This window comes from Silurus aristotelis, assembly GCF_946808225.1.
Source record: "Silurus aristotelis genome assembly, chromosome: 8".
Lineage (NCBI taxonomy): Eukaryota > Metazoa > Chordata > Actinopteri > Siluriformes > Siluridae > Silurus > Silurus aristotelis.
Genome location: NC_139581.1, coordinates 6,357,916 through 6,379,905, shown reverse-complemented (window position 1 = coordinate 6,379,905; position 21,990 = coordinate 6,357,916). Strand labels below are relative to the sequence as shown.

The 21,990-nt window shown below is 40.9% G+C and overlaps 3 protein-coding genes across 12 annotated transcripts in view; 2 read left to right on the top strand and 1 right to left on the bottom strand.

The window, feature by feature from the left end:
- Positions 1–1,254, top strand: part of frya (furry homolog a) — a 90,679-nt gene extending 89,425 nt beyond the window's left edge. For all 9 annotated transcript variants that reach the window (XR_014534578.1, XR_014534579.1, XR_014534580.1 and 6 more), the window contains one exon: positions 16–1,254. Coding sequence is in view for 5 of the 9 variants with exons in the window: in XM_083547711.1 (XP_083403837.1) it covers positions 16–274 (259 nt within the window). In the remaining 4 variants the exon portion in view is untranslated. The remainder of the gene's footprint in view (positions 1–15) is intronic.
- The window catches only part of LOC310729677 (uncharacterized protein), a 298,178-nt gene that overhangs the window by 221,295 nt on the left and 54,893 nt on the right, over positions 1–21,990 (bottom strand). The window lies entirely within an intron of this gene.
- On the top strand, positions 3,383–20,200 carry brca2 (BRCA2 DNA repair associated). Its single transcript, XM_083549549.1, has 27 exons — positions 3,383–3,626; positions 4,483–4,549; positions 4,650–4,889; positions 5,315–5,387; positions 5,620–5,669; positions 6,589–6,617; positions 6,717–6,834; positions 6,930–6,955; positions 7,628–7,706; positions 8,034–8,723; positions 8,810–12,283; positions 12,375–12,467; positions 13,221–13,284; positions 13,380–13,732; positions 13,825–14,009; positions 14,118–14,305; positions 14,387–14,557; positions 14,868–15,228; positions 15,324–15,479; positions 15,606–15,753; positions 16,071–16,180; positions 17,238–17,430; positions 18,030–18,196; positions 18,296–18,434; positions 18,854–19,107; positions 19,391–19,513; positions 19,636–20,200. The coding sequence occupies exons 2-27, from the start codon at positions 4,516–4,518 to the stop codon at positions 19,909–19,911; spliced, it is 7,794 nt and encodes a 2,597-aa protein (XP_083405675.1). The 5' UTR covers positions 3,383–3,626; positions 4,483–4,515; the 3' UTR covers positions 19,912–20,200.

Here is a 21,990-nt window from a genome sequence, read left to right as displayed (position 1 = left end):
TGTATGACTTGACAGGAGGCTGTGGCCGAGCGACATCTTCGGCACCAATTCGGAGAACGAGACCCAAACTCTTCTGAACATCTACTTCCGGCACCAGACGCTTGGCCAGACGGGCACGTTCGCTCTGGTGGGCTGTAAGCAAGACTTGTCTGAGGCCTGTTTACGTCTCACCGAGCTTAACCGCGAGATCAGGGACATGATCCGTCGGGCACAAGGCTACAGCGCCATCACGGCCTTCCTGCCCGACTCCAGTGTCACTGGGATCAGCCTCTGAGGTGCTGCTTTTCCACTGGAGATCCACAGAGGCTGCTGAACCGACTATCATCTGTCCATGTTGGACTGTGTGACAATCTGGTATAGGCTTAAAACTTGGCCTTGAGTATTGCACTAAAATTAGTACATACTGTATGAAGTCACAGGGTCATGTTTTTGTGTTTTTTTTTGTTTTTTTTTTGCCAGCTGGCAAAACCAAAGCTTCCTGAACGCCAGTGTTTGGCTCATGTCTACCATTGTAAAGGAAAAGGGAAAATGTGCAATGCTTTAAAAAGACTTACTGTATTGCTTATGAAAGATTGTTTTTATTTTTATTGTATTCAGGCTACTTAAATACTGTCGCAGGATAAATGCTGTATTTTTTTCTCTTCATAATCATTAATGAAGACGATCTTTTTTTTTTGCCCATGTGGAAAAAATTTGACCATGAAGCACCTCGATATCAAGACTACACACATAACACACTCACAACACACACGCTATACACACACATACACAAACTCAGAGCTATGTTGCTGCAGTGCTACTGTCTGAATGACACTACTTAATGAAGATCCGTTGTTTTGGTGGGTTTTTTTTGGTTTCTACTGATGCATAAAAATAGGTTTATTTATATTCCCAAGACATCCACATGCTTTGGATGGTATAGTTTTATAGAAGGAAACCTGGCATGCAAATGTATGCCCCATAGGAAGAGAACAGAGATATTTATGAACTATAAGAAACTATTTTAAATCACAATTGCGTGTGTATATACTGTAATAGTAGTTGTATGTATGAGTTTTTCCTCTTTTTTTCCTGCTTCCTATTTTATTCAGCTTATTGTATGAAATGACTCAGCAGACCTGTGCGCTTCGAAAGCGACGACACGGACATGCTACGATTTGTTTAAATTGTAAATACTGTTTTTGTGCTTTCAGTTGTGTTCTTTAAAGCTCTGCTGGAGAATAAACCTAAATGAATTACGTGTCAATGCACAAACTCTTGTAGTCGGACCTGATGATTTAAAGAGTTTTAACATGAGCAAATAAAATCACGTTACCATGAGTGACTTTAGACAATGTGCAGTACTGTGTTTAGGGAAGTGTGAAGAAATGTAGTCTTAAAAGTATGTACAGTATCTCGCAAAAGTGAGTACACCCCACACATTTCAGCAACCATTTTAGTGTTTTCTCAAGAGACAATAATATAGAAATAAAACTTGAATATATTTTAGAGTATTAATGTGCAGCTTGTAGCAGTACAGATTTACTGTCCATTAAAAATAACAACATACAACCATTATTGTCTAAATAACTGGCAACAAAAGTGAATATACCCTCAGTGAACATGTTAAAACTGTCAATATTATGTGAGAGCACCGTTGTTATGTAGCACCGCCTTAATACTCCTGGACATGGAATTCACCAGAGCTGCACAGGTTGTTGCTGGGGTCCTCTTTCCCTCCTCCATAATGACATCACCAAGCTTCTGGATGTTAAACACATAGCCAGATAACACATAACCAGAGCTGCACAGGTTGTTGCTGGGGTCCTCTTCCCCTCCTCCATAATGACATCACCAAGCTTCTGAATGTTAAACACATAGCGCTTCTCTCCACCTTGCGCATGAGGAGCCCCACAGGTGCTCAATAGGTTTCAGGTCTACTTGGCCACTCCATCACCTTTATCTTCAGCTTCGTCTGAGCACTGAAAAGTGGACCTTCTCCCTCTGCAACCTCTAAAGCAATGCTGCAGCACTCATGCATCTGTTTTTTGAAGCAGCTTCTGCACCTGATGCACAGCACGAGGTCTGAACTTCTCTGATGGACACTTGTGAGGTCTGTTCCGAGTGGAACCCATCTTGGAAAATCTCTGTATGACCTGTTCACTGTACTGTAACTCAGTTTCAGGGTGTTCTTTTTATAGCTGAGGCCATCTTGGTGGACCAACAATTCTAAATCTTAAATCCTCAGAGAGTCTTTACCATGAGGTGCCATGTTGAACATCCAGTGGTCAGTATGAGAAAAGATAGATAGATAGATAGATAGATAGATAGATAGATAGATAGATAGATAGATAGATAGATAGATAGATAGATAGATAGATAGATAGATAGATAGATAGATAGATAGATAGATAAACAGACAGACAGACAGACAGACAGACAGACAGACAGACAGTGGGCCTAAGATACACCCAGGTGGTTTGTTTGCTGAAGGGCTGAAGAGCAGTACAATAATGAGTGCCTGCAGGCGACAGTGAAACATTGTGGAGGTTCTTCGCAAGTTTCCCGCTGCATTTCTGCAAACCAAGCTGAAGATCTGGTCAGGATTAATAATGCTCTTAATGCTGAGAAATATCGGCAGATTCTTATCCATCATTCAATACCATCAGGAAGGCATTTAATTGACCCCAGATTTATTATGCAGCAGGACAACGATCCCAAACATAGAGACAATGTCATTTAGAATCTATCTACAGATTAGAGAAAAACAAAGAGCCCTGTAAGTAAAGGATTTGGCTTACACAGAGCCCTGATCTCAACATCATCAAGTCTGTCTGGGATTACATGAAGAGACAGAAAGATCTGAGACAGCCTGCATCCACAGAAGATCTATCGCACCAAACATTGATTTGTTCGGATTTCTGTCCTGTTCGTTAACTTTTTGTTGATTAAATTTGCTAATTTTTAGGTATAAATTATCTTGTCTTGATATCTAATAATCATCTCTAGTGTATGCACTATGCATTTCTTTTCTATTCTCGTCCCCCTCTCCACATTACCCCCTACTACTGAATAACACATTTAAAGCGCCCTCTAGTGTTCATAATGGCAATTAGCAAATTATTATTATTATTTTCAATTGCAAATTCCTTCTTTATATTATTGAATAATAAAAAACTTATTTTAATATTTTATCATTTCTAAAACATTACACAATAATACAAAGTTGTCTATTTTTATATTCAAGAAGCAGTGCATTCTGTGCGTTGATGCAATGCTTGAAGGTGATTGGTCCATGTTCTGTGTAAGCCCGCCCCATTACACCAATACTCTGATTTGATTGCTTGTTGTAGCATATCCGCCTCGAAATATTGGATGTGTTGTATTACGTATAAAGGGGCACTAAGTAGTACCTACTGCATGTCTTTTACTCGAAGTGAGTATATTGTGCCTAAGTAGGGCGCTCAACGTTATTTGGGATAAAGGTATTAAATCTGGCCGAGGCGGCAACTTTTAATAGGGAAAACCAGGATCCCGCTGAGTAGCATGACGCTAATAAATAAACCTTAATGGTCGCGGAAGGTATTGGGGAGGATTTGGACCGATGTCGGCGGTGTATAGAGTCACACCAAGGTGTCTGTCTGATGGTAAATTACATTTTATTATACTCATAACTTTAAGTGTCACTTTTACCTCAGGGTTCATATGTTTGTGGACGAGGTGAAGAGTTAGCCAGCTAGCTAACAGGCTTCTGAGGAGACCTGAGGAAAGTTTCCTGTCAGGGAGGGATGGAGGGATTTGTGTCTGTTAGTCAGTCAGTCAGTCTGTCTGTCTGTCATTCAGCACAGTGCAGGTACACAGCGACTAAATGCATTTTAGCATCTACCAGAAGTGCAAATAGTAGCAATCGTGCAAAGTGACAGTGCAGGTAAATATGTAGTATATGTACAGACTGACTGACTAACAGACACATCCCTCCCTCCCTCCCTCACTGGAAACTTTCCTCAGGTCTCCTCAGTAGCCTGTTAGCTAGCTGGCTAACTCCACAAACATATGTTTAAGCATATGTACAGTAAATACATATAAAGGTTATAGCAGTGAGAAATGTGCAGACAGTGTTGTAAAGGTACAACAAGTAGAAGGTTATAAGGCAATGGCAGTGAAAAAAATGTCAAAAAGCTGAATAATCAAGTACACAGTATGTAAGGTGTGTGTGTGTGTGTGTGTGTGTGTGTGTGTGTATCTCTTGTTAATATGCATGTTTTGTGTAGCATAATGGATTGAAATGCTTCAGTGCTGTCAAATTCACGAATCCGATCCAAAAACTTTATCTGTTTCCTAATAACGGAATGAAAAAGACGTTTTGAAGAAGATATTTTTAAAGGTGTTTTTAAAGATTAATTGAACCTGAAATGCACATCACTGTTTAGATCAATGACTAGATCTTTAGACACTCTTTTTGGTGATCATGTTTTCTTATTTTTTTTTATTTTTTTTACTCAGCTCTCCTCAACGGTCAGATGGTCATGAGTCAAAATGTTTGATGATTTCTTCCATAAGATCGAACTAGGTGCCTATACTTTTGTCACACATGCATCATTACACACCTTATAATTCAGTGTAATGTTGTTTTTTTTTAACATATTAAATGTTTGTTTATGTTATTGAAGAACTTGGCCCACTAAACTCAGGTTGGTTTGAGGAGCTGACCGCGAGAGCTTCTGACGATGGAGGTAAGAACACCACTCTTGTTGGAGGCGACTCTTCAGCACAGAAGGATAAAGGCATTTTCAGAGCTCCAGCTAAAATGCGAGTGTTGGACAGTCAGTCCATGTGTTCAACACCCAGGATATTTCGGTGTAGACGGCCACATTCTCCTGCGTCAGGGCTCGAAGATTCTCCCGATTCAGGTTGGGAAACTTTAACACTGGTTTAAAAATAATAAAGGAAAGCATATGGTTTGGTTTAAAATATCACACAGATCCTATGTTTGAGAGACACACTATGGTCAAAAGTTTATGGACATCTGACCATAAGATTAATATGTGAATGATGATGTCATGCTGGAGCAGGTTTGGATCCGGAGGGAAAATGTAATGCCGCCATATCCAAAGACATCCTGTTCAAATGTGTGCCTCGAATATTGTGGCAACAGTTCAGGGACGAACTACGTGTGGCTAGAAAAGTCAGGTGTCCCAATAATTTTGTCCATATAGTGTATGATGATTGCTCCTTTAATGTTGTGAAATTTGTCTAAGCAGCAGTGAGCCTGTATGATGTAATGATCCTTTGTATGACCTCCTTAAATACAGATTTATTTTTCTTTCACTCTCAGGGCTTCAGAATTTGTTTCCCGTTCTACCAGGCACAGAATCGAGCCCATGCCTGTTCAGCTTAGCTAAAGACAGGTGACTGACATGACTATAATAATTACTGGATAATAAATAATACTAAAATTGACTACTTTTCTGTAAACAACAACAACAAAAAAAACGATGTAATTGGCAAGTGTTTGTTCATAAATTGCTGTGTTCCCTTTTCACTACTCAAATAACAGATATCGTAAAAATAAAGTCCCTTAAGTCTGATAATGTGCCAACACTGGGTTTACATCTTATGTTTCTCTTATTGTTTATTTAGCCAGCAGTTTAAAAAAGACTGGGGATCAGTAAAAACAAGTGAATGTAAAGGTAAGAAACAATACAGTTGGAAGTTATGGTGTGTATATATATATATGTGCGCGTGTGTGTGCGTGCGTGTGCGCGCGTGTGTGTGCGTGCGTGTGCGTGTGTGTGTGTGCGTGTGTGTGTGTGTGTGTATATATATATATATATATAATATATATATAATTATATATATATATACACACACACACACACGCACACACAACTCATACATTGACATCAGACATACACAGGCACCTGGGTCCCTGTAAATAAATGTTTATTTTTTTTATTTTTTATTTTAAGGCATTTAAACGTTTAAACGTTTAACTAAAACGTTGGTTTGTTGTTGTTACTTTTGTTTGTTTGTTTGTTTTGTAGCAGATTTTCACTCTAACACTTTTTAATAGCTTTTAGCAACCCTGGTGTTTTGTCATATTTCCTCAGACATGAAAATCTCCCGCACAGTGTTTTTGGTTATATGAGAAACTGTCTCTTTTTTTTTTTTTTTTTTTTTTGAGCTAGAGAGGGGGTAAAAGAGAAAAAGATTAAAACGGTGGGGGAGAAAAAAAAAGAAAAATTGGAGGAGAAGAAGAATAGCAGTTTAATGTAGCTATAACATCACATATAAAGTTGCCACAGGCACTAATTTAGCTCTCATATGTTCCACGTCATCAAATCTGTCTGCAGTATGCTGAAATAAGTGCCGTGTTCACTACAATGCAGAATTGTAATTTGTGGAATATTCCGGTGGTGTAAGGGAAATAACACACACTAGGCTGCGCTGTTGTATTAAAATCAAAACTGAGTAATTTTATATGTCTGAACTGTTTCTCTGTGCATGTTTAAATACAAGAAAACTATTAGGGTCCCAACACTCATTGATGTATTTTGATGTATTTCTTATTTTTCTGTTGGTTGTGTATTTGCCTGTTCACTGTTACAGGTCTGCTAGACACACCAACAGGTTTAACAGTAAGAGACACTCTTATATTATCTATCAATAATCTGAATCTTTTTCAAAAATAAAGTACAACCGTATTGATCGCAATTGTACAACAAATATCGTCTTAGACACAAGCCACATCTGCACAGCGCATCTGCGAGAGCCTCGGAGCTCAGTTCAATCCTGATCTGTCTTGGAGCAGTTCCTTTAACACGCCATCAGCACTGACCCCCACAGTCATTTTGTGTAAGTGTAGCTAATGGTGGTCCTTATTTATTGATTTATTTATTGATTGATTTATTTAATTGTATTTCTATTAAAAACTTTCTCTGCTTTTACAGCAAAAACTGAAGGCCAGTCTTCACCAGTAAGTTTACTCCGAGACAAAGAAGTCATTGTAAGTGGAAAATAAAATATATTTTAGTCTGTGATTGACAAACTTATTAATAGTGTCTAATTCTAATAATCCTTTGATATGGGTTGTGGGTTCACACTAACAAACCGCACTACATACATTCATCAGAGCTGCTGCTACCTTTCATATGTTTTCTTTTGAACAAGGTAAACGAGTCGATGTGACAGACTACGATTTATTTATTTACATCAGTGCTTAACAGGAACTAGTGAAGGGTAGGAACTAATGCATTCGAAAAGTTTTACAAAGAGACTTTTTACTTGCCACATGTACATTACACACAGTCACATTCTTTTTTTCGCTTATCCCAGTGGGGTCAGAGCAGCTATAATCAGCTATAATACAGCTCTTCAAAAGCCCAGAGGGTTAAGGGCCTTTCTTAAGAGCCCAAGATTGGTGATACTGGGGCTTGAACCCCTGACCTTCTGATCAGTAATCCAAAGCCTTAACAACTGACCTACCACCTCCCCTAACTATATGCAATATACTATATCGAAGCTTTCTCTCTCTCTCTCTCTCTCTCTCTCTCTCTCTCTCTCTCTCTCTCTCTCTCTCTCTCTCTCTCTCTCTCTCGTTCTCTCTCTCTCTCTCTCTCTCTCTCTCTCTCTCTCTCTCTCTCTACAGATTGTCCGAAAGCTGTTTCCATCCCTCTCAAAATGCTCAGAATCAACATCAGCAAGTACATCTGGTGCGCAGCACAATGGTCAGCCTCGTATATATTGATACACGGACCGATACGTTTATGTGAACTTGGATGTATTATGAGGAACCATCTTAAGTTTTACTAAAAAAATACTTAATATATTACTAAAATGTTTTCATAAACACTGTACAATATCGCCTACATTGCGCTTTCCGTGACCATTGTACTCAGTGTATTTAACCCCTTTTTTGTCTACTGTTTATTTATATTCTTATTATTCATTTTATATTATTCATGCATTTGTCATTATTTATTTATATCCATCGTTTATCCGTAGCCTTACTAACCTTTACATATGTGAATATTTTACACTGCACTTTTGGTTAGATGCTAACCGTATTTCCTTGCCTTTTACTGTAACGTGCAAACAAGTTGAATCTAACCTAAATGTCTCTATTGGACCTTGTTCCACATATGCATTAACAGATACGAACGACCAGGCAGAAGAACAAAAATCCGATTCATCTTCCATCAACTTGGAAGGTGTTTGGAGGCAGACGGTGCCAGACGCGATAAAAGACGGTGACGTTCGGAACACCGTAGAGAGCGTTCTTAATGATGCCGAGGACGTCCTGTCCTTCTTCTTCACGAACAGTGGCTCAGCCCTGCGAAGGGTTAAAACCAAGGAAAGGAAAAAGAGGGTGAACGCAGTGTCTAAAGAAGTGAAGGCGAGTCCCGTGACAGTTGATCACACTACAGATTGTACGTCAGCATCAAAGACTGCTGCTGGATGTTTCAAGTCCCCTTTGTTTTCAAGTCAGCCCAATAATAAGGATTTTACCCAGTGGACTCCGCTGAGTCTATCCGACGTCCAAGACCCCAAGACGAACCACGCAGGCGTTTTCGAAACACCGAGCAAACTCGCGAGTCTTCAGCAACAGAGATCCTCTCCTGATCCGTCTCACGGACGATGTGCTCCGTTAGACGCATCTCCAGCGCTTACCTTCTCAAGAAAACCAAGAAAGTTTGTGTATCGAGTGCAAAATCCAGAAAGTAAAAGAACGCACAGTGAAACTGGTACGAGTCTTCTTCTGAAACATGCGTTTTTCATAGATTACGCTTTCAGAGCAATAAGCTTGTTTCTCGTTTTTCATATTTTTTAGATGCTGTGCTCGGAAAACACTCCCAAGAAGCCTCACCATGCCAAAAAGAGGATGCGCACGCAGACGCCGGAGATCAGCCAGAAGAAGACGGCGTAAAGCAGGATCATCCTGGACGCCGTAATGTGGACCACGACCTCGATATGTCTCAGCTTTGTAAAGCGTTCTCTGAGGATTTCACTCAGGAAACGAACTCGTTCAAATCGCCACACAAAAACGCACAGAGTGGCGTCGACTGCGGCTCAACGCCGACATGTGCACCGATAGAAATAAGCAAAGTGCAGGATAATAAAGAACACATGATACCACTTGAAGGTAATTTCGATCTTCAGGCAGCAGTAATCCCCGAACTTACACTTATACAGTCTCTTGAGAGCAGAGTATGTGACAGTGGCTGTCCTACAGTTTGCTCTGGTTTCAGTCTGGAAACTCGAGCATGTAGTGGCGCCGAACTTCTTCCTTCTGGTTTCAAAACAGCAAACAATAAGATTATCGTTGTGCCTCCTGAAGCTTTAAAGAAAGCCAAAGCATCGTTCGACGAATTCTTAGAGCATACGACTCGCAAGGACGCTTCGAGCCCGACCGATCCGGCAAACAGCGGTACGAAACGGCGCACACCATACGTAAGCGTTCTAGCGAACCCTGCTGGAAAGAAACCACTTTTCGAAAGTTCTCACCATGGATGTGAAGCTGGAAGAGAAAGTGATGAGAGCGTTTTAAGGTCTGAGGCAGCTGCAGAGAGCATTCCTAGCACGTTTCTGTGCCAAACAAACGAGTCCGGCTTCAAAACCGCATCGAACAAAAGTATTACCGTCTCCTCTGAGAATCTGGAGAAAGCTAAAGACGTTTTCATGGAGTTGGAAGAAGAGAAATTTGATTCGGGTCCGTCTAATAAGGTGTTGCAGGTCAGCGATGTGAAGGAGGCTCAACCATCTAAATTCGGCTTGAAAAATAGTCGGAAACCTAAACGACGCCCCTCCGGTAACGATGAGGGCAGTTCATCTCTGACAGCTTCGCAGAAGGCAGATGTGACCGAGCTGTGCAGTATGTTAGAGGAGGCGGGCAGCCAGTACGAGTTCACGCAGTTTAATCACGCAAAGATCGGCTCGAGACGTGCAGATAGCATGCAGTTTGCGAAAGAGTGGGATCCGGAGATACTAGCAGATATCGACTTCGACGATAGTTTTAACGCCGAATTAACTGACGAGCAGGCGTCAAAAAAGCATCGGTCAAAGGCGGACGTGCACGCTTCGGTTTTAAACGGTCTGACGAACGGTGGTGTGGCCATTAGCAACGCAGCCGCTGAGGAGTCTGGTCTCGCGACCGACACGGCTGATGACAATCTGCAAGAAAAGTCTTTTTGTCCTGGCTTCAAAACTGCAAAGGGATATGCTGTGAAGATCTCTGAGAGATGTCTAAGCAAGGCGAGAAGCCTTTTCGCAGATATAGAGGACACCGACGGAAACTTCGGTCTCCAGAGTGACGGCAAAGCAGATGATGAAAAACAGGAAAAACAGTCAGGCGACCCCCAAGATAATCCTCGTCAGACTGCTCCGGAATCTGAGCCAGAACTAAAGCCAAGGTTCAATCCATGTAACGGAAACGGAAAGAGCTCAACAACTGAAGAAGCCGTGACCTGCAAACAAAGGTGTAGCAAAGTAAATCTGGAAACACTACAAAGAACCATAGATGAGAAACCAGTTTTAAATCAGCGCAACATGGTAAATTTAGGATTTACTACTGCTGGTGGGAAGGATGTAAAGATTACGGAAAAAGCTCTTCGAAATGCTAAGAAACTTCTCGACGAAGCTGCGAACGACCAAGAAACCAAATCCCCTGCAAAAACAAAAGCCCTGATTTCAGGACATAATTCTTTTAATATGTTGGCAGATGCGCTTCATGATTCGAAGATGTGCTATGGATCCGTGCCAAAAGGTGGGAACGAGCACCAATTTGAAAATGGCACTGACATAACACATGCCACTCGATCCGCAGAGAGAAACGGGTTTAAAACGGCCAGCGGCAAAGAAGCGTCTGTCTCAGCAAGCGCAATTCAGCGATCAAAATCCCTTTTCAAAGATCTAGAAGACCGCCTAAAAAGCTCAAACAGAATTAAATCGACACAAGAGAATGCAAAACCAGACCCCCCGGGAGACACGGACCAGCACGCACTCGACGGATTTAAGACGGCAAGCAGGAAAGAAGCGAGATTTTTAGAGAAAGCGCTTACGAAAGCCAAGGCTCTTTTTAAAAATTGCTATCCTGATTGCGTGGATGTATCTCAAGCAATAGGAGTAAAAGGAGACGACACAAGCGTGATGGATGACTGCGGCTTCGAGGCGGGAAACATGGCGCAATCGCCTGGAACGGACCGTCTCAACGAAGAGACTTTAAAGAACGACTCCGCAGATTTGAATAAATATGTCCAAAGGAAATTCACAAAAACCTCCTCAGAGGCTCTTCAACCACCATCTGGCTGCGGTTTCAGTACAAGCGGTGCTGCGGTGTCCGTTTCAGCCGAAGCACTTCAGAGAGCGAAAGCTATGTCGGATGACTCAAATGCCGCCTCACCTTGTGAAAGGGGATTGGAAATATCAGAACTAAAGCGTATTTCCAAAAACGAGGCCTGTGGTTTTAGTACCGCGAGTGGAAGGAAAGTTGCCGTTTCTGACGAAGCTCTCCAGAAAGCAAAGAGTCTTTTTACTGACTGTGATGTGGATGTATTAGGACCTGATCTTTGTCAGTTGCCAGCAGCAAAGACCTCTTTGCTCTCAACAGGACCCGGGCATATAAGATTACCTTTCAACGCTGCCACTAACAAAAACACCGCCGCGAAACAAAATGGGACGATCGAGCGCGTAGATGCGTTTGCTAATTGTGATAGAGTTTCATTCGACCAGCAAAGTGAACGCTATATTAGTGAAGATGCCGGTGCTGAGAATAAAAGTGTGCCATTTAATGCTGGAAAATCTGAACGGAGAAACTACGACAACATGAGCAATGGTGGTCTGAAAGTTGTTGCTTTGGGATCAAGAGATTTTGGTTTCAGCACAGCCAGCGGAAAAGACGTGCATGTTTCGAAAGCAGCCCTCGAGGTAGCACTTGAGGTGTTCAAAGATTGTGATGCACAACCACTTACTGATGGACAGTGTGATATTAGCAATGATGCTCCAGGTACAAATATGGACAAAACGCCTGTTGTACCAAAGATCAAAGCCGCTAGTCCGTGTCTCCCACCACAGATTACTAAATATAACCCTTCCCATTCTTTAACTTTTGATGGATGCACTGTAACCCAGCAAAGATATTTTGAGCAAGAAGCAATGGCTTGCACTAAAGCACTTTTAGAGGATGAGCTCAATGAGAACGGTTCGTTGAGTAGCTTAGACACTGGAAGTCCTACTGTACATCCAGAGACATGCTTAGAGGTGAACGAAGGAACAGGAAAACGAACTTCGGAGGACAAGAATTTGACCGGTAAGCTGACGTTTTAGTTTTAGATTTTAAGCAGGGGAACATTTGTATTGCTGTTTCACACGATGTAATGTACGCTTTCGATTGCGTTAAGGTCAACCTCCTTCGAAAAGAAGACACGTGTCAGAGTTTGATCAGATCTCAGAAGCCCGAGCAGTCTACACGCCAGTGAAAAGCAGCCCCAACGGTTTGTGTTGTCATTTTAACACTTGTTCTACTTAATAAGAAATGTTGAAAATGCTGACTTTGAATGAATTGTTAGAACAAATATATATCAATGGAAGATTCTGAAAAAAAACTCTACTCCATGTACTTTATGATGGTGGTTTGCATTGGGCCATATGGGCGTAATGGTATACAAAATTCACAGCTTGGTACCTACAGTACCTCGGTTTTAATGTCGGGGTCCGGTTCAGTATTGGTACAGTTTGGAGGAAGAAATGCAGAACAATTTTTTATGTTTAAAAATGCCTGCTTGCTTTAAATTAGAATTCATGCTTATTATTATAATTAAATGGAGTAATCAAATAAATAGGCAAAAATTTTATACAATTACATAAACAGATTAAAGTGATTAAATAAAATTAAATAAGACCTTAAAGAGAAACTCCATATCGCTAGACGGTCGTAAAAATGTTGGCAATGAAAGGAAACCGATCGATTTTGCTTGGTTCCCATACTCGCAGTACAAATCGTGTTTCCTGGTTACGGTACACTGCGGGTAAAGTGCGAGGTGGAGTGAGGTTCGTGAGGTAGCTCAGACTTCACGTGCAAAACAAGACTGGCAAATAAATGTACCGTTACACCCCTGCTGGGACACGTAATGCCACTCTGCCTTTGATTATATTTCTATAACAGCATGCCGTCTGTAACAGTGTTTTTTTTTTTTTGTTTTTTTTTTACTGATCTATCATCTAATATGCACTTGGTCTGTTTTTAGGGACTCTGAAAGACAGAAGAGTATTCAAATATAACTTGAAGCCCAATATCACTTCTCCATTCAGGTATGCACGTAATGTAACCCTGATTTTTCAGGAACAAACTAATGTATTTAAACAGTGAATAGTAGTAAAATGAACAGTTGTTTTTGATTTTACAGGGATGTCGTGGATCAAACCTCAGCCAACCCAGATCCCCAAAAAAAGAGACAGTCAGACCCCAAGGCCCCAGTTTTTATACCCCCATTTTGCAAAAAGGCCGAGCAGCCAAAACGCATCGTTCCCCCGGCCGCAGCCCAAATTCGCAGCACGTTTGTTCCACCCATTAAAAAGAATAATGTGTCAGGTAGCGTTTATGTTGAGGGTTCAACACAACATTCTGATACCTCAGCCATCACAAGCTCTAAATGTGAAAACAGCAGGAATCACTCAGATGAGGACCAGAAAGCAGTGACGGGAACCGAGAGAGAGGAAATCTTGGAGAATCGCGGCGCTGTCCCGTGTGAAACGAAAGGTCAGAGAGTTGATTTCAAAACCCTGCTTGTGTACGGTTTATTCATTCATTTTGACCGCATTATTAATGAAATATCTTTTTTTTTTTTTTAGTCATTTGGCAGCAGTCTTTGGAGTTGGCACGAGATATGCAGAACATGAGGATTAGAAAAAAGAAACGGCAGAGAGTTCGACCTCTGCCTGGCACTTTTTACCTGGCCAAGACGTCGGGGGTGAGCAGAGTTTCCCTGAAAGAGGCTGTAGGATACAAGCGTCCTGAGCTCTACACAGAAGAACAGGTGAGCTACATAGCCTTTTTTTTCTTTTTTTTTTTTACGTTTTTTTTTTTTTTTTTTTGTCCCTTTCTAAGTCTTGGCCACTATTAATCTTTGTCCTTTTTCACGAAGCTCTATCAGCATGGCATGTCCATCAAAGTGTCCCAGATAACCGGCGAGAACGCAGAGTTGTTTCAGTTCAGCTGTGATCAGTTTTTTAAACGTGAGGTTCTCGGGGAATCGGGAGGGATTCAGCTGGCCGATGGAGGCTGGCTCATTCCAGATAACAAGGGCATGCTGGGTAAAGAGGAGTTCTACAGGTATGTATAAGGCGAGACTCTTTGTTCCTATTTATCTTCTCGATTTCTGAGTTACATGGCTGGATTTTTGTTTCTTGGCAGAGCTTTGTGTGATACTCCTGGTGTTGACCCCAAACTGATAAGCGAAGCATGGGTGTATAACCACTATCGCTGGATCGTTTGGAAAAGGGCTTCAATGGAAAGAGTTTTTCCAGAAGTCATGGGCGGTCGCTGTCTCACTCCAGAGCAGGTGCTTCTTCAGCTCAAACTCAGGTATTAGTTATGATGTGCAATTATTCAGGATAAATTATACGGTATACACAAAATTCACGTGCCTCTGTTTTTTTTAAATCACGGGTTCGGTTCAATTTCAGTACAGTTCGAAATGCAAAGCTTAAAATTGCTTGTTGTTTTTTTTATTAATTATTGTTTTTATTATTAATAACATTTGTGAGCATCAACAGTTTACATTTTTTTATAAAATTTTAAATAAAACGCACGCTTGGTTTATGCAGCAGGTGGTGTAGATGTTAAAAGTTATTGGTGACTGTTTACTATACTGGGACTCATGCATTATTTCCAGGTATGATATCGAGGTGGACCACAGTCGAAGATCAGCCCTAAAGAAGATCATTGAGAGAGACGATGCACCAGCCAAGACCATGGTGCTCTGTATGTGTGGAATTGCTAAATGTGACCCCATTCCAGCCAGGACAGAGGAGGCCACGGACACAGCAGATGCAAAACCTGTGTCACCTGCTGCAGTTATATGGCTTACTGATGGCTGGTATTCCATTAAATCTCTGCTGGACGTTCCGCTGTCTACCATGCTGCAAAAGGGCCGTCTCAGAGAGGGCGTGAAACTTCTGATCCACGGTGCAGAGTTGATTGGCTCTCAGGATGCCTGTCCTCCTCTAGAGGCTCCCGATTCACTCATGCTCAAGGTGGGCCAACATTTTACTTTCTGAATAAAAAGTGTTATGAAGAACCTGTTATGCGAGAAACACTTTTTTTTTTTTTTTTTTTTTTTTTTTTTAAGGTTTCAGCAAACAGTACAAGACGAGTTCGTTGGGACACCAAGCTGGGCTTCTACAAAGACCCTCGACCCTTTTCACTGTTACTTTCATCGTTGTATGCTAACGGTGGAGTGGTGAGCTGTGTGGACATCGTCGTGGTGCGGAGTTACCCAATGCAGGTATTTTGTTTGTTTGCCTTTCATTGTGGTTTATTTTGTAAATTTTTGGTTGAAGTGTAATGAATGGTACTTCTGTGGGTGGGGTTTGTGATCTGTGGTGGGTGTGAACGTTGTTTTAATTATTAGTGGATGGAGAAGAAACCCGGTTCAGTGTTCGTGTTTCGGAACGAGCGAGCTGAAAGCAGAGAAGCGGCACGCTACAACAGCACCAAACAAAAGGCCATGGAGCTCCTGTTCTCCAAAATACAAGGCGAGATCGAGAAAGAGGAAGAGGGTATGATATTACCAGATATTTGGACCACTTACTGTTGTGTTTTTTTTCCACAGCAGCAGGCTGGGGTGCCAAACTGATTTTTTTTTTTTTTAGATGTTTACAAAATCACAGATCACATAAGCTACAAATGCAGTAACTAAATGCACTACTATAATGCAATTATATAAACGGGTATAACAGTTGTTATGGTGACTCTGCATAGAATTACATTCTTTTAGGATAAATAAATACCTGTTTCTAAAGTTGTTACTTAGAAGAAGCTGCATAACTAAATGTGGCTCACTTTTGTTCTGGTTTTATTAAATGTGCATGTACAGAAAAGAATAAATCCAGGAAAAGCAGAACCTTCAGCCTCCAAGCGATTAAGAACCTGCATGAAGGGGAGGAGCTTCATGAAGCAATGGAGATTGATCCAGCTTTAATGGAGGTAAAGTGCTTTGTTGAATTTAACAGACCACTTCAGAACTACTGCTCTGGTTTGCTGGAAGACTGAAGGAAATATGAAGGATTTGTTTAGTTTTCTCTAAATTATGCTTCAATTCAATCAATATATAAAATCTTAATTAAGCGATCTTATGAGATCCTGAATGTCTGGCACCGGCTTCTCGTATACCACTTACCAACATATGTGATTTATTGAGAAGTTTTCCAGAGCGGGACATTTTGTATGATTCTTTCAATTAGATTTAGCTTCAGCTTTTAGATTCAGATTAAACGTTCTTTAAAATGGTTGTTTTGGTAGCAAAATACTGATGGAAACTTTGCAAAAGTTCTTTGCATTTCGTTTATGCCGAATGAAAGAAAAAGTGGTGTTACAGCAAACAGGTTTAACTGTAAATATCAAAGTCTGAGTAAGAAATCATAATTTGCATCTCAGATGATTGAAATGGCTGAAAGTACACTATATGGGCAAAAGTATTGGGACACCTGATTTTTCTTGCCATATGTGGTTCTTCTGTAAACTGTTACCACAAAGCTAATAATATAATATAATATATAGTATAATAATTATATATAATTTTGAACCCTGTGCACAAAGCGAGCTCCATGAAGATATGGTTTGAAGATGAAGATCTCTAGGGGCCTGCTATAGAGCTCTGATCTCAACCTTAATGAACACCTTTGGGATGAATTGGAACGCTGAATTTACCCCAGACTTCCTCACCTCACCTACATTAGTACCTGACTTTACTAACACCCTCGTGGCCGATAAACACACATGTACACAAGCGCACTCCAAAATCACGCGTAACATCTTCCCAGAAGAGTGGAGGAAATTATTAGAGCAAACTGGGAGTAAATGTGGAATGCGATGCTCAAAAAACACGTACTTATGACCAGGAGTCCGCATACTTTTGGCAATATAGTGTATTATAGGGTTAATTATTTACCTTCCTTTGTTGAGTTAATAATGGACTAGATGTTTTGTGTGTTTTATTCGACTTTACAAGTTTTCTTCCTTTATGTTTTATATATTTGCACAGGCCCATCTAACCGCACAGCAGGTGAAGGCTGTGAGCAGCTACAGACGAGCTGTAACCGAGAAGAAGAGAGCGGAGCTCCAGGACCGGGTGCACAAGGCCGTACAGGAGGCCGAGGGAGGCTGCGCTAACCGAGACGTTACTCCTGTCTGGAAACTCTCAATCGCTGACTCCAACGATTTGCACAGCAGCCGTGGTGAGGATTATCCTGTTCTCTGATGCTGCAGATTACAGATTGCAGAAGAAATTAAATGTGACTTTCGAGTCTGAACACACTTCATAATACTTGGCTGTCAAAATGGAACCCCCTCAGAGGGGATAGGCTGATCTCTGTAGCAGCTGAAGCTCTGTAAAGCCGCAGCCAATGGAACGGGTAACATGCCTGTTAAATCACGTTGTGTTTTTAGCCATGGTGGGCATGTGCGTTTTGGAATGTGACTTGTGGAAGAGTTTGTTTGGACGTTCAAAACAAGTTGGTTGTAGCAAAATTCTGCCAAAAAATAGCTGAACATATGGCATTTGGCAGACGCTCATATCCAGAGCAACTTACGTTTATCTCATTTATACCACAGAGCAGCTATGGGGTTAAGGGCCTTCCTCAGGGGCCAAGGATTAGCAGCTTGGTGTGGCTTATATTTTATACTCACGCCCTTCAGATCAGAAATCCAGTGACTTAACCACTAAGCTACCACCTCAACATATCTCATTGGGCATGTTCTTAGTTGTGCTTATAATGTTATTTATCTGTTTTTCAGAGCATTATTATTCAAACAAATGAATGTGTGTATTTTCTAGTATACACACTGAACATCTGGCGCCCCTCTGTGGAGTTGCTCTCTTTACTGAGAGAGGGCTGCAGATACAAGGCTTACCATCTTGCCGCATCAGAGACCAAGAAACGCTCTGGCACTTCTAACATCCAGTTCACAGCCACCAAGAAAACCCAGTTTCAGGACATTGAGGTAAATCTGGAGAGGTTATTAATATTAGTCTCATGTCCGTATATAGAAGTCCTTGAAAAAATGTTTTAATAGTGTCACAATTTACTTCCATCTACCCAGGTCTGCACAGAATGGTTAAATCTCCATTTTCCTCTGAGACAATCATCAAAATTCAGAGAACTTCAGAGCCCTGGATTCAGCTCTCCGTGTGGAGAGGTCGACGTCGTGGGATATGTAATCTCCATCTTGGACAGACAAGGTTTGCTTTTCGCCAAAGCGTTCAGCGAAACTGGCTCTTGTCAAACGTCATCAATTCAACATAATAGTCCCCTTAAAATAATATGATGCGCCATATTTTTGGAGTTATAAGAGGTACTTCTCCGAATTCTATCTGCTTGGAGACGAACGATATGTTGAATAAATCATAGCGAAGCAGTGAGGTCTAGTCACCAGGAGAAGATTCACAGTGTCCGTTTTTCTTGGCATTGAATGTGATGATTGTAGAAGCTTGTGATTTCACTTCACTCGGTAAACTGGTCTTGTATTGTCTGCATAATGGCTTGTAATGTTTTATCTGATAACACATGCTAATCAGAAGATATAACCATAGTCCGTTTATAAATAATAATTAAAGCGGCGTAATGACGAATCAATTTTTTCTTCTTAATCCATTTGCAGGCACGTCTCCCGTGTTGTATTTTGTGGATGAAAAGTTTGACTATGTCTCAGTGAGGATCTGCAGCAGCCTGGCTCTTCTTACTCTGGAGGATCTGGTAAAGCCATTAGCTCTACTGGCTGTAAGCAACCTGCAGCTCCGACAGCAGTCTGGCCCAGTCCCCAGTCTTTATGCTGGAGAACATGCACTATTCTCTACAAACCCTAAAGAAGCCCACTTGCAGGACAACATTTCTCATCTGAAGACATTTGTTGAGGTAACCAGGGCAGGTTATACTTCTTAGTCTGGTTTTTACACAGTTTTAGGTTTAAATTCAGTTTAACTACCAGGTCAAAATGGCTTTGGATTTGGTGGGGTTTTTTTCTATAAACTTTCAGGTTGAGATTTGACCCGGTCGACCAAAACGAATCATTCGAGATCGATTTGTGTCATTTTTATTTTTTTTGTAACCTGGAATCATAAGAAGCTTAATTCATTCTCAACTGTTAAATATACTGAATATCGCCTGCAGATCGCCATTAATTTTGCCTTCCATACAGAATTATGAGCATTTCTTCATAGTCGCCGAAGAGAAGCTCTCGAACCTGATTCCGACGGGCTTCCTGAACTCCCCGAGAACTCCAGGTTCGTCATCGGCGCCAAAAACCAGCGTCAGAAATAACGTGAGTTTATTCATCGGGTCGCTATTAATTATGTATTATATAAAAACTTGGTATTTTCATAACGGCGGCCAAATCCGCAATAACTTCCACACGTTTTTTTTTGTTATTATTATTTCTCCAAGGTAACGCCCCATCAGACGAGCCGGGTTTTCTTCCCCTTTACACCAGTGACCAAAAGAACTCCTGCTCCCACTGAAGACTCGGACACCAAGGACCCCAGGAGTGTGAAAAGAAAGCGTGGCTTGGAATACCTGTCGCACCTCCAAAACCCAGCGCCCCTCCTTCCACTGGGAATGGTCCGTTCTCCCCGAGTCAGCAAGACCTTTAACCCTCCCAGGAGGCGTGAGGCTGCTTGTAATCCCCAGACAGTTGCAACTCCACCACCAGAGAACAAGTAGTTGGTGAATGATAAACAGCTTGCAGTGATAAACAGACTAATGAGGTAGTTTGACGGAGTGTAGAGTATCTTAAGGTAAGATTCCCAGTTCAGCATGTGGTCCGAAGAACTAAAAAGGAATAAAGGAGGTAGATGCCGTTGCTGTGTTGTGAACGGATTGTTTGTATTATAGTCCGTATGTGATTTGACCTGAAAATTGCACAAGAGCCGCTCTTTTTTACTCTTAATCTTATTACTGTATGTTTTTTTTTCTTCTGGTTCTAAAAAAGATAAATAAATGGTTATTTATTTATTTTTTATAAAGTATGTCTGCCTTCCTAAACACCGAACAGGCATAACATTGACATCATAACAAAACACTGATTATCTCTTCATCATGGCACCTGTTAGTGGGTTGAAAATATTAGGCAGGAACTAAACATTTTGTTTGACGAAGGCCAAATTGTGATGTCTAGACGACTGGAGCTCAAATTGCTGAAGAAGTTAACGCTTTTAATGATCCACAGGTCAGGAATGTTTCGGCCGCAAAAACATGGAACCAACACAATATTAGGCAGGTGGTCATAATGTTCTCCCTGATCAGAAGAGACCATGTAATGGTGCTTCTACCATTATGCGAACAGTAGGGGGCAGCAAAAGCTATGCATTCGCCTCTGGACCTCACATGGTAAGTAATCTAGTTAATGCTGCATTGTCACGACATAACATTAACATTTTCATCTTTCAGTAAACAGGATGCTGTTCTGTGTTTACTGTAAAAATTTAATGAATATAGACTCACTTCTGTATGGACGCCTTTGTGGTTGTCTGCGTTTTTGCCAGACAGCACCAAGATAGTTGAGGAATTGGAATCTGGAAAAGCCCTGATTTGTATATGTTGGATATTCAAACATATTTAACTCTATAAAAAAAAAAAAAAAAAAAACAGAATCCACACTACAGCAGCCTTTACTCGATATAGCAATCTATTCTTTTTTTTTTTTTCCCCCAAGATTGAGGAACAGCCCGTAATCAACTGCCTCTGCAAAACCGGGCTCAGGAAACCGCAGGCATGTCAGTTTGAAGTCCACAGTCTCAGTTAACAGCTTCCATTGGCTTCTTGCTGCAGTTGTTCACTTGAGCATCTGTTATCTCATTTTAGAGAAAATGACTTTCTATTCTAAGTAGTGTATTTCTTGGTGATGAGAGGGGGGAAAAAAACAACCCATCTTCTACATTCCAACGCTGTCTTGGTCTTAAACGCCTGCCTGTGATCAGCTCTGTAAATACTTGTGGCCGCTAATCTGAAAGCATAGCATTTGAAAGCAGAAAGCATTTTTTTTTACTATAATGCATAGTATATTTAGATGATATGAGGCATGTAGTACAAATGTTCAGTTTTTCACTGTTTAAACAGATGTTGCTTGTCATTGCTGAAAACTACACACATTCAAAGGCACCAGTTTTCATATTGAAAAAATACACTACACGAAGAGTACTTTGGTACCCGAAATTGTGTTCTTTGGTCCAAAGAAGTAGCATCTTTTTAAAAAAAAAAAAAAAAAACAACAAAAATTTAAATAACAAACAAAAAAAGAGAGCAAATCTTATTTTCAAAACAATGAATGCAAATTCATAGGTAAAAGGAGTTTGATTAAAACACCTGGACTTTCCTGGAACTTCGTTCTGAAGTCATGCTTTCGTCACCTCGTTACATTCACTTATTCCTCCACTGACTTTACGTTTACATCATCTAGAAGGCGCCCTTATCTAAAGCAACTTGGATCTCATTCACACAAATGAACAGCTATCAGATCAAGGGCCTTGCTCAGGAGCCCTGAAGTGGCAGCTTGGTGTAACTGGGATTTAAACTCACAAACCAAAAATCAAACCTTAATCACTAAGCTACCACCACCCCCGTGATGTACTAATGGGGTTGCAAAATTCCAAGACTGGAAACTGCAAAATTCCAAGACTGGAAACTTTCCATGGGAATTAACAGGAATAAATGGAAATAAACTGACAACAGTGGATTTAAAAGTAGTTGAAGAAAATTTTTTTGCCAGATCCCAAAGCTGTGACTTTGGTTGGGTTTCTTATC

What these genes read in the sequence shown, in the direction of transcription:
- brca2 (XM_083549549.1), top strand. Translation starts at nt 4,516, where the DNA reads ATGTTTGATGATTTCTTCCATAAGATCGAACTAG. An exon ending in GGTAAAGAGGAGTTCTACAG is followed by an intron (nt 14,306 to 14,386) that starts GTATGTATAAGG and finishes GTTTCTTGGCAG; the next exon opens with AGCTTTGTGTGATACTCCTG. An exon ending in ATCTGAAGACATTTGTTGAG is followed by an intron (nt 19,108 to 19,390) that starts GTAACCAGGGCA and finishes CCTTCCATACAG; the next exon opens with AATTATGAGCATTTCTTCAT.